This window comes from Melanaphis sacchari, unplaced genomic scaffold (assembly GCF_002803265.2).
Source record: "Melanaphis sacchari strain LSU unplaced genomic scaffold, SCAv2.0 Contig92_pilon_pilon, whole genome shotgun sequence".
NCBI lineage: Eukaryota > Metazoa > Arthropoda > Insecta > Hemiptera > Aphididae > Melanaphis > Melanaphis sacchari.
The window spans coordinates 28,267-45,425 of NW_020271656.1; the positions used below are offsets into that span (position 1 = coordinate 28,267).

At 24.8% G+C, this 17,159-nt stretch overlaps 2 protein-coding genes across 3 annotated transcripts; one reads left to right on the top strand and one right to left on the bottom strand.

Moving 5' to 3' along the window:
* Positions 1-5,476: 5,476 nt before the first annotated feature.
* Positions 5,477-6,412, top strand: LOC112602961 (leucine repeat adapter protein 25-like). Its single transcript, XM_025351342.1, has 3 exons — positions 5,477-5,569; positions 5,643-6,048; positions 6,113-6,412. The coding sequence occupies exons 2-3, from the start codon at positions 5,689-5,691 to the stop codon at positions 6,344-6,346; spliced, it is 594 nt and encodes a 197-aa protein (XP_025207127.1). The 5' UTR covers positions 5,477-5,569; positions 5,643-5,688; the 3' UTR covers positions 6,347-6,412.
* Positions 6,413-8,483: 2,071 nt separating this feature from the next.
* Positions 8,484-11,892, bottom strand: LOC112602957 (Krueppel homolog 2). Of its 2 annotated transcripts, none has more exons than XM_025351334.1 (5): positions 11,496-11,892; positions 11,236-11,432; positions 9,241-9,422; positions 9,045-9,112; positions 8,484-8,970 (listed from the first exon to the last, which is right to left on the bottom strand). In XM_025351334.1, exons 2-5 carry the CDS (start codon positions 11,391-11,393, stop codon positions 8,617-8,619), a joined length of 762 nt encoding a protein of 253 aa, XP_025207119.1. In that variant the 5' UTR covers positions 11,394-11,432; positions 11,496-11,892; the 3' UTR covers positions 8,484-8,616. The 2 variants fall into 2 exon arrangements, with proteins under 2 accessions (XP_025207119.1, XP_025207120.1); XM_025351335.1 differs by having other exon boundaries at positions 11,236-11,445.
* Positions 11,893-17,159: the final 5,267 nt, after the last annotated feature.

Genomic DNA, 17,159 nt, shown 5'->3' on the forward strand with positions numbered 1-17,159 from the left:
ATACTATTGATTAATTAATATTGTAATTGAGCAAACTGCCAGTCTAAGAAGAATACTTAATAAATAAATATTAAATACATATATATAGTTTTACTAAGATTCTGAAAATTTCGTTTTGATTAATATTAGTTAGTAAGCATTTCAAGTTATTTTGTGCAATTTAAGTACTCATAATATTTTTAATAATGAAAATATAACAAACGTAGGTACTTATAAAACTTGATTTAGTTTTCTTAAGTAACTGATCTGTCATTAATATAAATAATAAAGTACATAAATTAAATTACAAAATAAAACTTAATCAATGTACACAATAATACAATATTAGGTACCTATACGCTAAAAGACAATTTTAGGAAATATGTCTGGGGATGAGATAAATCGATAACGTAATGACGGATTTAAGATTTTTTTAGGGGGTGTGGCCAACAATTTTCATATTAATTTTCTGAACACAATAAATAAAATTTGATATAAGGTCTTACAGATATAATACAAGTACAAAGGGGGAGAGGCGTACCTCCCTTAAAATCACCACTGCGATAACAATATTATTTTTTGTCACAAAAAACTTCTCAAATCCCAAAACTCAAATTAAGCTACATGATCATAGTGGGTGTTATGAATATATTACTTAAAATAGACAACGGTTTTAGGTCCACAACTTTTAAATGAAAAAATAATTTACTGAAAAAAACTGGCTACTATAGTCTATAATACATAATTATAATAATAGTAATACTACATCTATAATTGATACCTACATATAATATATGATATCTTATAGGTATTTTATATTATAGTAAAAATTATATAATACGTATTAGGTACATACTTATAGTCTTATTACACAAACTTAAAGATAAGTTAGATTGGTAGGTACCTACTTAAAAGTTATAATGTAAGTAATAAAATATGGAATATACTTTTTTTGAATCAGTACAGGGGAGAGGATTTAAAAAAAAATTACCCATATGATTACCTACTTATCTGCAGTATTTATAATGTTTTATATTGGTGTAGAATTTGTATACAGTATGTGAAATTATAAATTTCCTGCAAAAATATCAAGCTTATAACAATGCAACTATAGGACATAGGTATAAATAATTTTAGATTTTAGAATATTACAATGAATTATGAAAAAAAACATAGTTCAAAGGAGGAGAGCTTTATTATTATCTAATGATACCCCCTTATTGCACTTCCATTAAACTCATCACCGTTTAAAATATAAGTCAAAGAAATATCTCTATACTCTATAGCGTAATTGTACGTATATTAATTTTAATAAACATAATATAATGTACATAATATGAATACATAATAATGACATAATTTGATATACTATAGAGTATATACGATACGTGTACAGTGCATATAATCATAAACTATAATAATAAGGTTTAATAATAAGGCAGACTATATAATATTATAATTTATAATCGGTACTTATGAGTTATGCTGTTACGGCTGGTTTAATAGGGTAATAACAAGTCGAGAGGTTATCAACAATTTAAATAATTAATAAGTACCTACATAGTTAATATCTAGTTGTTTAAAGGTTATAAAAATATCAACGATTTGATATTTTTAAGCACATATTAAAATACCAATAAAATAACATGTTTTTTTAATTTTGATAAGCTTTTACCAATTAGCATTACAGTTCAGTATTATTACATATTTACATAATGTAATGTAACAAACACATAAGTCACATCAAAGTACATGCATAATATAATATATAGATAACGTTTACAACTTAAAACTTCCAATTAACTGGTAGTTATAGTAGGTAACCTTAAATAGTAGACTAATTAAATTAATTAATGTGTCAAAAAAATAAAATAAGAAGAAAATATTTAAGTATATGGTTCGTGAATACTAATAGATTTCTAATGAAGATTAAAGTATACCTATATTGTGTATGCTGTATTGTGTGCTGGATCTAGGGGGAGGGCAAATGAGTACCATTGCCCCGGGTGCTGTTAGTATAAAGGTGTTCTTAAGTAGGTATATGAAAAATACTGACCCTTGTAGTTAATACTATATGTACCTATCTAAAAGCGCTACATTTTTATTAACTCCTGGCATCAAATGTCCTAAAATCGGTACTATAATTGTATAATATCTAAGTAGCCAGTTGGTAGGTAGTAGATATTCAACTTTAATGTGTATGCCTTTAATATAATCATATGGACAACAGAAGATTAGATATAGGAGAAAATAAAGTACCTAAATAAGGTAGGTAGTACTTTTGGTTTTGGTAAGAGCTATAACTAGCAACTATAGGAACTGTATCTATTAAACTGTTGATAAAAAGTGAATTAGCGAACTAGTATAATATATTAATATAATAATGAAAAATAATAAATGGCAAAATTACATTTTGAAATTAATGGGATTATAAGTTATAACATAACATAATTAGAAATGAGATGGAAAAGACTCGGACGAATTTGGTGATATGATCTTTGGTTACTTTTGAAATATCATAGATAATATAATATATTATAATATGATTAATTATGTATTTATAACACAAATTAGTAGATACTAACTACTAGGTATAGGTTGAATTTGTAAATATCAAAATGGATGAAATATTTCTCTAATCTCCATAATATTAATAAATAGGTAATAACATTGGTTATAAATTAAAAACTATATTTATAAATTATAATCGATGATTAGTAAGTCGGTAGGTTCTATTATTTTAAATAGATAATAATACACAACTTCAAACTCAGTAGTCAATTAATTACATTATATTTTGGCCCTTAAAATTTAAATATACTCAAAAATAAATGCTTAAACACACGTCTTGTATAATGACGTACATTTTATAGAATATAGATACAAACTGGTAGATACCTACTTACTTATACCAGATATCTCAATATCTACGTGACTGTAAGTACCTATCTAATGATTTTAGAAATATTCTATAGATAAAATAAAAATATAATTTAAATGTCTGTGTGTCAGCGTGTATCAATCTTAATTATAATGTACGGTTTACATAATTCTTTAATCTAAATATATTATATAGATATTAGGTATTTATAAAATTATATCAATATATCAATATATCAATATATATATATATATATATATATTAGATTGCTTGTGTTGTATAATCTACATTTGACATTTTCGACTTTTTTTAGTTTATATGTTGATAAGATGTTTTTTTTTTTTTAATAAATAATTTCAGATAATATACAAATTATTTTAAATTTTAAAATACTCATAACTCGCTTTAAAATTAAAACATAAAAATAATCCAATGAAATGAATTAGATAATATTCTTAATTTTAAATTTAATAAAACATAAATTCACTATTGTATTTAGTGTAATGTATAAAAAAGTGAATTGGAATTTGGATTATTCAGAAAATGTAATTTGACAAGTTATGCGTTCGTAAGACTAATACAAGTACCTATAGAACGCTTATATGGGTATAACAATTCAGTTGTACAAATATGGTGGGGTTATAGCCTCCCAAAATCACTCAAATCCCCCTTTAAAAATAATAATATAATACATGTATATTATTCTAATAAAAGTTATTTTCACAGGTATTTTGTTGTCTTTACATCAATACGAAAATCGTTTTTATAAAACAAAATAATATTACAATAAACAATATTACAAATAGACAGTTGTATTATATATTTATATAATTATTATTAATGTCTAAATAATTGTATAGATAGTTATTATTGGAAAATTACGAATGGTAGAACTATTATAATTTTAATATATTTTATACTTACAATATTTCATATAATTTTCTACAGCTTAGTGGATAAAAAGATTCTAAGACAAACAAATCAAAACAAAGTTTGCACGCTTCAACGATTAATCACATTAAATTGTAGGTACGTCAAAGTGATTGGAATTTAAACGATCTTTAAAACAAGGTACTATCATACTATTTCAATAAATTATATTACGATTAAAGATAGTAGGTATAGTTTGAGGGCAATTGGTACTGGTAATAGGTATGCTTCGTGGGTTGTTTCCCCAGGAAATGTGAGCTGCTAGATTTTTAGTAGAATATCTTGTATATAGGTATTTCAAGAATCTAAAGGAAAACTAGAAAGAACCGATAGATCATCCATTAAGTCATTCCCTCTTTCTTGTAAATAATCATCAATATATATTATATTATTAATATAATATTATACAGTTAACATATTTGTATTTGTGCAAGTAAATTGAAAAATGGACTGGTGACAACTGTTATCGACTGTATATTTATTAAAACATACTCTTACTGTCTTAATATTAGGTAGTAGTAACTAGCGTGAGTTAATTTTCTATAAACGAGAGAGGCGACAACGGACGATCAACTTCTCATCATACTCAACGTACACGGTACAGGTGTACTGAATCCTTGATAGCCGTCAGCCGACAGTCCGTGCCCCCGTGGGCGAGTGGTTGTTAGTTGTTACACGTTTTATGTCGACAGAGTTCGCACAAGTCGTCTATTATCTTTAAAAAAAAAAATAAATAGCCCAAGAATAAAAATTGATAATGATAAGGAAATTATGCCGTCAGATCGATGTCGATTTTGTGTCGGCCATCCAAATCCGGTTCTCGAGTTTTTATAATTTTTATTTACCTACCATAGGTAAGCGTTGAATCTTAGTATACATTTTTTGTAACTCGCTAAACTTCGATGTGTGCCGAATGCCGGAAACACCAAAGAAATTGAAAGTAGTGGTCAAAGGTAAAGAAACAATATCAATCGTCAAAATGTGGTCACCAATAATTTTGATTACTAATACACCTCATACGTACTTCATCTGTGAATTTTAATGGTTACCATCGTTTAGTATAAAAAAGTAGTTTTTTTAATAATTTTATTTCTGTGTTTAAGCTTACATTGTCTGTGGTTTATTTTGTATCATTCACAAACCATAATTTATGTTGAACAATTTCAAAAATCTCTTCAGTACCTATATGAATGACAAAACTCCTCAAACACTTAAGATATTTTCTTTAGATACTTAAGGTCGTTTTTATAATAATAATCTAAAAAATTTTTTCAATTAATAATATTTTATAACTGTAAAAAGTATTTTATTAAAATTTAATATTTTTCACTTCTTTATTGTTATATACTATATAGTAACTTTAAAACAAGTTTTGACTGTAAAATTAGTAAAATGTGCAAGACCTTATAATAATGCTAAAATAACAACAATATTTAATAAAAACTAAAGTAAAATTTAGACATCTGTTTAATTAAATTTTATCTATCTGTTAGAACTGAATCAACACTTTAATTTTTACACAGAATTTGAATTTGATCTTAAAAAAAAATATTAACTTGAATCTAGATCAGGTCTTATTTACTGCTTGATATTAGTATTTAATATGTGTTGTTCATCATTTGTAAATAAACTATTTAATTAATTTAAATTATATTTTAGACGTACTCGGTGTTGCACAATGGCGCTGGGTAGCCAATGACGATACCTGCGGTATTTGTCGAGTGGCGTTCGAAGCTTGCTGTCCTGACTGCAAGTTTGCTGGTGACGATTGTCCTTTAGGTAAATTAATAAATTAATAATGATCAACCAAGTAAGTGTTTCTATTAATTCAGTTAATATTATTTTGTTTCAGTGTGGGGTCAGTGTTCACATTGCTTCCACATTCATTGCATAATGAAATGGCTCAACGCCCAGTCCGTACACCATCAGTGCCCGATGTGTCGTCAGGAGTGGAAGTTTCGAGAGTAGACTCAGATTTATTATCACCTTTATCATTGTCTTATGATTCCGAACTACCACCTCTACCTGAAAGCCTTAGTCGTTTAAGCCTGTATGATGTACCTCCACGTTCTAAACCTGAACCTGCCCGACGCCATTCACCTAAATCAACAGAACTTGTTGGCTCACCTAAGCAAACACGTCAGTCACCAATACCATCATCTGAACATTCTGATAAACGTCCAACTGAAAAACCACCAGTTCCACCCAGGAAACCGTCATCTGTTGACTTAAAACTCGCACATCTCCGAAATGAAATGGTAAATAATAGAAATATTAAATTTATCCAGTTTTATTTTTTATGTTATTATTTATATGTTTAAGGCGAGTCTACGTCAAATGGATTTACAACTTCTGTCCCAGTTACGGCAGCTCAATGATTCTATTAGTTCATATAGACAAGAATTAATTATGAACATGGACTCTTATTCATCATCAGACACTGATGGCTCGGATACTACATCAGTCTATTCAAATGTTACTCCCAGCAGTTTCGATTTATCTCGTTCCTCAACACTATCAACTCCCAAACGTCCACCGACATCTACAGATTTATAAAAATATAGTATTAAACACAAACTAGGCTGTTTTTTTATAAATATTTTTTACTAATAATTATTATACTACTCATTTGTATTATATTAAGTAATTACAATTTAAGACAATAAAATTTACTTACTTTCGTGAAAGTGTACAACTTTTTAATAAGTATTCCTTGCTTAACATGATAATACATCACTAATTTTTACCAATAAACATGAAAATGAACAAATATGTATAGTATATTGTAATTGTATTATAGAATTCCAAGTTAATACATTTTAAAAAGATTAAAATATTATTTTTACTAGTATTGCAGCTCAAATTTGTAGAAAAAAAAAATATTAATTTTTATAGTTTAAAATTATAATTGCAATATGGTGGACAACATTAGTGTTATAACAAATGATAACTTAGTGAAACAATAATGTTTTATCAATTTCAGAACTAAAACAATAAATTTTTACATGAAAACTACTTTGTTAAATTTTTAATTTTTACTGTAGATGACGAATTTCAATTACAATTTGATCAACTGAATAAATCGTATAAAATTAAGCAATCTTGGCTTATGAGTCATAAGAATAATTGATTGTTATTGAATTTATTAATCCCCCACTCAGAAGTGTAATAGATTATTAAAAGCTTTTAAGTTGATGACAATATAAACAAGTTATAATAGAAAAAAAAATGTATGAAAAACTATTTATAAAGAATAAGATATTTCTCTAGTTTTGGTATTGAAACAGTTGTCTTCAACAGAGTTGATCTAGTTATACAATTGTAAAAATATTTCAAAAGAATACTGTTATGTGGTTTGTTAAGAAATTAATATGTACTTTTATACTAATGTTGATTATAATAAATAAAATGTAAGAAAATATTTGTGTATCTAGTTATTTTTAAATGATATATTTTCTTTCAATTTTTTAAAATGACTATAGGATTAATAAATTATAAGAAATTTCTAATTATAGTATATTATGTTAACAATTATATAAAATAAAGAACTGTTGATTTCTAAAAGGATTGAAATTGTTTATTAAATTACAAGCAATTTTTTTCATTTTAAATGAGTTTCTATAACTTACATGCTATGTAAACAAACACATACACATTAATACAAATACAATATTAACCAAAACCTTAATTTTATTCAGGCAAAATTTTGTATTTACAAAAGAATAAAAACAATGATTTATATAAAATTAATCTATTACTGTTTGTGAGTTTAGAATACAAATAAAGTAAACTTAAGTGCTTATAAGAATGGTATCAAATAACTGCTTAACATTGCATCTAACACAAAATATTATACTCAAGTACCAATTGCCTTGTAAATACCTACTGTGTACATAATATATAATAATCTTAAATAAAAATCAAATTTCAATATATGGTTCATACACTAGTAAGTATTCATGTTATATTTGGCAACATTGTAGGTATAAAGAATATTAATTTTTAAGTCTTTTAAATAAATATAAGATTTTAAAATTTAGAATTATATTTTCAAGGCTATAAAGTGACATTTTTATGGTTAAAATGATATATAAATATATATATTTTCTAAAATAATTATTTAAAATGTATTGAAGAAAGTTCTAAAAAATTAATTTTTTTTTTTTTTATTTGTCTTAAAACAATATTGAACGTTGTACTTGTTTCAGTCAAACTTAAATGCATTTTTTTTAGTATTCTATTTGAAAAAGGTATGGGATCTTATTTACTTGGCGAATACATATAAAATTTATAAATTATAATACTATGTTTATTTTTTTTAAATTATAGAACACTTAAAAGTTAAGAAATAATATTAATTTTAATATGGTTATTTTTTAATTTATAAAAGATATACTGTTTAGTCTTTATGTACCCATAAAAGTAAATTTATTTTAAAGTAATTCAAATTAAATTTGTTCAAATGCATTTTTTTTTAAACAAAAAGGCTACATTCAAACCCTTGTAAAACATATTTAAAATAAAAATATATAGAATTACTTTAGTCGATAATGAAAATACTATAAACAAAAATTTCTGAATACAAATAATATATACTAAAATAACAATTTAAATATTCATTTTATTTTAAATAGAAGAACCGGAACCAAGTAAAATAAAATATTAATAATAATAATAAAAAAAAAAACAAAAATCCAAGCAATATTTTTTATACATTTAATATGTATATCCAAATGGCATTCTATATATCTAAGACTAATGAAACATGTGTTAGATAAATCCCACCAACATGCACTTAAATAAAAATATAATAATGACAAAGATTATTAATTTTGTGGTACTGCGGGAGCCATCCGACTAATGGTAGCAATACCCGATAAAATAGCAGATCGCAAAAAAGACGGTGTGCCTGATTTGTTTGCAAAGTTTTCAGCTGCTATACGAAGGTCAGTAAACATAAGTCTTGTATGTGGATTACGTTGTGAAGCATATCGTAATGTGAGGAAATGATAGTAGAACACAATAGACAGCAATCCAGAGCGACCAAAGAATGACATAAATAATGTAAGTGGCATGACTAAGATTTCAGAAAATGCAATTAGACGCAAGATACTTCGTGATTGGAATTCAACCAAAGATATCAATAGCCGAGCACCCCACCATGCATTTTGACCAAGAAGCTGAAAAATAAATTTTACATGTTTAATGATTTTTTTTATTTTAATGTTTGCTATTAAATAAATATTATACTTACATCAAGTAAAGTTAGAGAATAACTGGCAAAGTGTACCATTGAAAATAAAAACACTGGCAAGATTACAACTGAAATAAATCTAAGTTAAGGAAAAAAATAAATTGCAATGTAAATTTAAATTAAAAAAAAAACAATATTATATATTATATATTATATTTAATAGATCTTGAAAATATGTTGAATATTTAAAGGATACGAATATTAGGTGACACATATAAAAATATCACTGAATACAATAGGTAATGACAGCTGTCTTCTTTGAATAATTGTGTCAGGAACTGTAAAGAAATTTGCATGGCTGGCAAACGTTGGTGAAGACGCAATGCACTTGTAGCTGCATTTGCCAATAAAATTCTATAATATGCACTTGCTGGGTTCCTAAAAATTATAAATTTACATAAATCTTTTTAGTTTTGTATAAAAAAAATAAAATAAATCAATTATACTTTTTATATCTTATATCAACTCTTGTAATCTAACTATTATAACAATTCTTATTCTATTTATTTTGTAACTTTCAATATTGTATTTTCCATCAATTCAATTAAAATAAAAATAAAAAAAATCTTATATTTAAATGTGTTTTAAATGAATTAAATTAAGGTTTATTATTTAAATCAGGAGTGTTATAATTTGTAGATATAATAAATACAATTTATTATTATTACAACTAAAAAAAGTCAGCTTGGTGATGTTATGAGTAGGATGAATGAAGTTATTGTAGCTGGCAGGTGCACATCTTGCCAACATTCACGGTAATTTTTTTTAATGCTTAAAAATATTAATATATTTACTAAAGATAACAATATTATAGAATAATTGTAAATTAATGAATATTAATAAATAATAGATTATCTATCATAGTTACATTGATAATTTTAGATTTAATAAGACCTATTGATAATTACAATTAGATAGGTACCTAAATAGCATAAATAGGTAAAATAATAATATTTTAGAATAAGTAATTAAATTTAAGGTCATATTATGATAATGGCCTTGTTCAATGCTATGACATGTTTAGTAAGAATCTAATTAACATAATTATTATGTTTCAGTTTTGTATTTCTTAATAAGTAATATAAAATATACTTAAATTTACAAAAAAAAGTTTACATTTTTACCAAAATTAAATTGTTATCTATATTAGAATTTACAATAGAAAAAATAGATAAACATTTTCAATAAGTTGAACATAATAATATAAATAAACAGTTTATACAACATATAGATACTTTAGACTAAGAAGAATCAATACCAATGTAATCACCAATAGTATTTTTAAGTTAAATATTCTTTTTATAGACTGAAATTAAAGTATTAATTAATCTATTACATCTTAGTTGCATTACTATTATATACTAACTGTTCAATATAAAAAATAATTTTATTTTGTCACAATAATAACGTAAAATTTAAATAAGAGCAGACACAAATGAGTGACAGGACTCTGAACTTCTCTCATTATTTATAATTTTAAAGATCCCTTTTATATATATATATATATATTTTTTTTTTGTCATTAATGATTAAAAAATATTATTAAGATGCAATATTTATTTGTCTACGACAATAATTAAAATATTTCATATTATGTTAGTGGTTATTACTTTTAACTATGAGTATAAACTTTATATTATAACTACAACTAATAAAGTAAAATGTATATTTTGTCATTTTGTGTCCTTTTTTACATTCTTAGATTTACTTCTGGGTTTAATATGCTCAATTAATTAAATAATCAATAGTATAATTATATGATTATGTAATTGAACTGATTTGTAATCAATATACAATCATTTACTATAATATTTGAAAGCTTCATTTTTAGAGATAAATGTATGCAAGAATATAATTGAATATCTAAAGCACATTAAAAAAAAAAATATTTATGAATAAAAGTATCAAAAATTGAGTCAAAAATATATGTTTTTACTATTTTAATCAAAATATTAAAAGACAGGCAATTTTTATCAATCAAAATACATATTTGATATAGTAGAATATTAATTAAGAACGATAATACCTATAATAGAAAGTTATTTGTTTAGTAGGTATCTATGACCTAGGTACTATAATTTCTAACCTAAATAATGTGAATTTTTAAGTAACTTGTTTTTTATATCTGAAATACAATCAGACAGCAAAGTTAATGTGTACATATAAACTGGGGAAAGAAAATGAATCTTACCAGAAAAGTGGCAGAATGTATGCAAATGTAAAGATTATTGTTGCCAATCTTGTACACCAAAGAGATACTTCCACTTTATGTGAGATAACATGTTCTTTAAGAGCCTCAATACCCTTTGGTCTAGTTTCACCATCTGCTCCGGCTTCGCCTTCAGACATGATTAATTGGATGAAGTTAAAACTATTATTGGAAAAAAACTGAAAAATAAAACTATTATCAATGATACATGAAAAATTCTAATTCATTGAAATTGTTCTTACCTTCCTCTACTGGCTTGAATAAGCTATGTGGAAAAATAAACTATGGAGCAATATAAAAATAAAAATTTTATAATAATAGCAACGAAAGTGGAATCGCAGACTTTTAAAAAAAAAATGATCGACTGTGATTAGTGATTCGATAAATTGTAAAGGTTATCGATAAAGTGATGATAAAAAGAACAGATATTACGATTTTCAGTATTATTTATAAAAATGTTTTAATGTAGCGCACATAGAAGAACCAGCAAAATGACCACGAACGATGGGCTAGTCTTGTGCATCAAGAAAATACGTAAAAGCGATGACAATCAGAATGACAGAACTTGCGGAGGTCGGACTGACGGAGAAACGATGATAACCTGTTTTTTTTTTAAGGACAGCTAGTAACTATACTGACTGTGTTATGTATATAGTTTGTTTGCCGATTACGACAACCACAGTTTAACCATTTTTGGACGCGTTAAAATTCCCTACGATGACGACGTGTCTCTGAATGTCTGGTGTGCCTAAACTTCACTATAACAACAGTCAACAGACGATAATATAGTAAGTAGTTATAGGTAATTTTTTATGATCGGTATTTGGTATGAGTGTATGACGGGAATAGGACTATGGGAGTTATCTGCATAACAAAAAATCGGGTATCTAATGATTAATACGTATAAGTGGCACTAATATTAGATAATAGATATTAGTTATAGCTACCTACTTAAAATTCAATAAAAACATTTTTCTGGCTTTACTAGAAATGTCTTTATCAAAAATTTTTATAGATAATGTTATAAAAATACCTATTTAGTTTTCCATGGTGTATTCAAAACCCGAAAATTAAAAAAAGATTTGAAAATACAACATCTGTACATTATTCCTACGAAGTTGTTCTTACTGTAGCAATTTTAAAATATCTAGAAGACACTAATTGCATAAAATTGTAGGTACACTATTCGATTCGACGATGGATGAATTGAATTCAAACTGACTGTACAGCAGAAGCAAGTGATTTTTTACAATTTATTTTTAATCTAACAGTTCACACAGTTTATTAGGATAATAAGACGTTTTTTTTAGACAAATAATTTGTCATCTTATAATATTAGTAAATAATAATTATTTACTAATATAAGTAGACACTAGAGACCTACTAAAAAAATATTCTTCTTAGATAAATAGTACTTTTTATGGATTTCTTTTACAATATTTTTTTATTAAAACAGAAATAAAATATTTACAATTTGTATGCATAATAATACAATGGGTAAATAAGTTAATAAGTTTTTACCAAGTGTGACGGCGTGTGAAAAGGGAGCGTCCATTATTGACACTAGGTACTTCCAAATATGAACTCAATTTTCAATGTTATTTTGTATATGTTTTAGGAAATGTTAATGACATTTCGAGATCATTTTCATATAAGGTAATGGGGTGGGTTGTCTAATATTGTGACACAGATACTTAGATTAGTTTGAAATGTCTGAATATTAGGGAGTTGGAGTAATTTAAGACGTTTTTGTGGAGTTTATTGTAAAAATAGGATATTTATTTAACAATATTATAGAAGGAAAATAGTATTAAAATTATTTGTATTTGTTTTTATTGGGCTTTTATTTGATTAAACAAGGCCGAAATTAAGATAAAGACATATAGTATCTTGTCTGTGGACAAGGTAAGGAATAAAAGATTATGAACACTATGTGTTATGGAAATTGGTTATAAATTATAATTAACAACTACAATTCGTATTTAACACGCTATTGGAAAACAATTATATGATAATATTATTATTAGTTAATAGTTTATTCCCAAAATGAATGTTCACTTGACATAAATTTTGGAATGATTAGATACGAGAAATGTATTTTGTCAAACCAATGTAAAAATAAACGCATTGGATTATAAACCATATCAATGGTATGGTGCTAACATTCGGTGTGTTTTTTTCATGTCGGTTTGGTTAAACGAATTTTTTTATAGAACCATTTCTCGTTATATTTTCAATGTATTTAGTTTAAAATAAAAATGTTAAGGGATGAGTATAGAGACCCACACGTGTGAAAGCCTTATTCACGAATGTTAATATTCGCCTTTTTAAATCAGTCATTTTTTAAATAATATTTTAAGACTGTGATATCAATTATTCAAAATAATTTATAATTTTGTTCCAAATGATGTAATCATTTTTATTTATATGTATTTATAGATAATTGAATGTTATAACGTGACCTTAAATGGGCAATATACTACTGAATATACCAAATAAAAACTATAATACACGTAATAGTAAAATACTTATGCAGTATGCATATTTAACATTTTTTCATGTATATTTTATAATTTCTTTTGTTTGTATTTGAATACATATATTTTTTGTTTTAGCTTTTATAACTTCCGAGTCCTAGTAATATTTAATGAATAATGTAATATAATGAATAATCGTCAATGAAAAACATAATATAGTGTTAACACTAATAACAAATAAAAGGTATTTAAAATGCCTATATATTGCTCCTTTAATATTATACTATCTAGCTACACGCTAGACGTCATAAAAAAATGCATGATTTAAGGATAAATAAGTAATTTAAATAAAACAATTTTAGGAGTTTGTGTTGAAAATTGACTTCATTAAATTCTACGCACTTATAAAATCTTCTTTTTTTTAATAATTTATCATTTAACTCTATATGTTGTACTTCGATGGTTCATTTTATTTTATAATCAAAAATAGCTTTATTTTAAAAATTCATCAATACTTATTATACGGGTCTATGTATAATAAACCAATGTTAAGATCGATAAGTACAGGAATAAAAATTATTAGCTAGTGGTGTAAACAAGATAGAAACTATAGAAAGTATGAAAAACATGAATGTATTCTGAAAACAGTCCATCAGCGTTTGTTTGTATGATAATAATATACTGAATTTATTTATAATATAAATGGGTTATTATTAATTTACTGTTAAAAAACTAAATTATACTAAGTAAATCAATTAACTTATATATACATAATATTAATATATATAGTGTTATAATAAAATTATAAAAAAAATAAGCTTAGGTACATCAACATATATTTAATATAATGGTATCTATAAAATTTAACTTGACTCGAAAAAAACTGAACAAATATAAAATACGGCGCACATGGATATAGGATTTAGCGTACCTCAGTTTACGAACAAATCGGTGCTGGTGAACCCGATGATACTTGTTTGTGCAGAGCACATAATTTGATTATTGTAAACTGACAACTCGTTTGCGTACAACGAAAAATGTGAAAACCCGCTAATACTAACCTGAAAAATGACGACTTGTTTACGTACAACTATTAAATCTTATTCTCAATTTAGATTAATATTGTAAATTGCATTATCTAATGCAAGGAAATGATAGATTTATCTCAAACATTTCAATAAAATACACGTATAATTTGACTCGAGTATAAACTATATATAAGTTACAATTTTTGTCGGCAATAATTCGGTTATATTTTGAGTTATTCTATTTGCCCATTTTAGTTGAACGCGTAATGTTAATGACTAACGAGACACGAGTTGTCGGTGTTTTTAAATCGTTTTATTTTGTCTGGGAAATAAAATGTTTTAAAACAATCTTTCTGAGGTGTACTTACCTTGATGAACTAATTCGACTAAAAAATATAGTTTCTTTTTAAATTTTTTATTCATTATTCACTAAGAAATGTAACTGAGAATAAATATACTGTATGAATTAAATAAAGTAATTTAATTTCAAAATTGTTTTTATAATATGAATTTTATGAATTGTTAATATTTTAAATCATAATATAAATAATTATAGTTGTACAATGTTCATATTTCTGTAGTAATGAATAATGACTACACATAACTGATTAATGCTTTTTTTTTTAATTGATCCTTGAAAAACAGTTAGATGTATTAAAATTTGAAAATAATTAAATTGAATAAAAATTGTAGGGTAATTATATTACGATAATTGGAATTTCTATGACGAAAGATGAAAATCAAGCTGATATTATAAAAGAAGTATAACCTATTTTAAATGGCAATTGCCTGGTGGATGAAATTACTAATGTCTTCCAAATGAATCCAAAACATGATAATGGAAAACTAGTCATTTGTTTTAAAAATAAATTAATCAAAGATGAGATTTTATTAAAAATTAAAAATCGTTAGTTAAAAGTAATAATCTTTTAAAAACTAATGAAATCCATAGATTTAAACCAATTGTATAATAATGATAATATTATGTCTGCATTTTTTTTTAAACAGTATTAGTATTAATGCATATTTAAATGAACTTTAGTTATATTCATAGGCGAAACTGCGGGTCAGACCAGTTAGGCCTGACTAAAAATTTGAGTAGGTACATTATATATTTTAATAATTATTTAGGCATTATAAATAATATAGATATTTAATGTACCTACGTTAAAATTGTTATAAACATTTTTATACCCACTTTTTACTACATAAATATTATATATATATATAATAAATATTAAATAATAAATTAATATTTTAATATAAACTAATTTCAATTTATATATATATATATATATAGATATGTATAATCAATTTTCTTTAGTCTATAATGTCTCCCTATAGTGGACATTTAGTAATTTCTCGCAAATGTCCACTATTTAGATGTTTTCTCAATAGTAGACAACTACCTATAGTGGAAGTTTTTAATTCCTCATGGCTGTCCAATATATAGAGGTTTCACTGAATTTGATTATTATTATTCATTTGCAATGATAATAATATTATTTTTGTATCGTTATCATTCGTTATTAGAAATATCAAGTAATGACGATGTAAATGACACGCCAAAAAATGACGAATAAATAATAATAATCACAACTCAACACTCAATATTCTGTAACAAAGTAGTCATCGGCAATGATAATATATCTTGAAATAATATAAAGATAATTAATAATATAGAGAAATAGTTGATTATAAAGACGTGTATTAATATTTCTCCATCAAATGTTTGACTTAAGTTTTTAAAATTATTTCAATTCATATACCTGATATCCATTTTGAGCGAACTATACTAAAAACATTATATAGCACTAATAAAATTTCAAATAAAATATTAGATTAAATACATTGATTATTAATAATTTATTAATTTAATATAAATAAATAACTAAGAATACAATCAAAAGGAAAATAATGCAGACACTATACGTTTTATCTTTTAGTTTATTGTAAATTAAAAACATGATTCAATATTACAATAGATTTAAAGTTAAAATGCAGTCCAAAGGTATAAATTCGTTCACATATAGATATTAATAATAATAATAATAATAATAAATATATTAAATTAATAATCCTAAGTCATAATCACAGTAGATAAACAATTAATAAAGAAATGTTTTGAGAATAAGTTTATGTTCGAAAAAATTCAAACATTTATACCATGTACTTTTAACTTGTAATAATTCAAGTACAATGTTTAAACTATACATTCAGCTAGATAATTAACTGTTGTTTTTTAAATCCTTGAAGGTCTAATACATCCTGTATCTACTACACCTATATTCTTACATTAATATATTTATATTTAATATAATATCATAATAATTATTAGTCACAATATAAATTTATATCTTACACCTAGTAACAACTATAAATTAATGGCAGTATAAGTCTG

What these genes read in the sequence shown, in the direction of transcription:
- LOC112602961 (XM_025351342.1), top strand. Translation starts at nt 5,689, where the DNA reads ATGGCTCAACGCCCAGTCCGTACACCATCAGTGCCCGATGTGTCGTCA. An exon ending in CACATCTCCGAAATGAAATG is followed by an intron (nt 6,049 to 6,112) that starts GTAAATAATAGA and finishes TATATGTTTAAG; the next exon opens with GCGAGTCTACGTCAAATGGA.
- LOC112602957 (XM_025351334.1), bottom strand. Translation starts at nt 11,393, where the DNA reads ATGTCTGAAGGCGAAGCCGGAGCAGATGGTGAAACTAGACCAAAGGGT. An exon ending in TACATTCTGCCACTTTTCTG is followed by an intron (nt 9,423 to 11,235) that starts GTAAGATTCATT and finishes TATAATTTTTAG; the next exon opens with GAACCCAGCAAGTGCATATT. An exon ending in ATATGTGTCACCTAATATTC is followed by an intron (nt 9,113 to 9,240) that starts GTATCCTTTAAA and finishes GATTTATTTCAG; the next exon opens with TTGTAATCTTGCCAGTGTTT.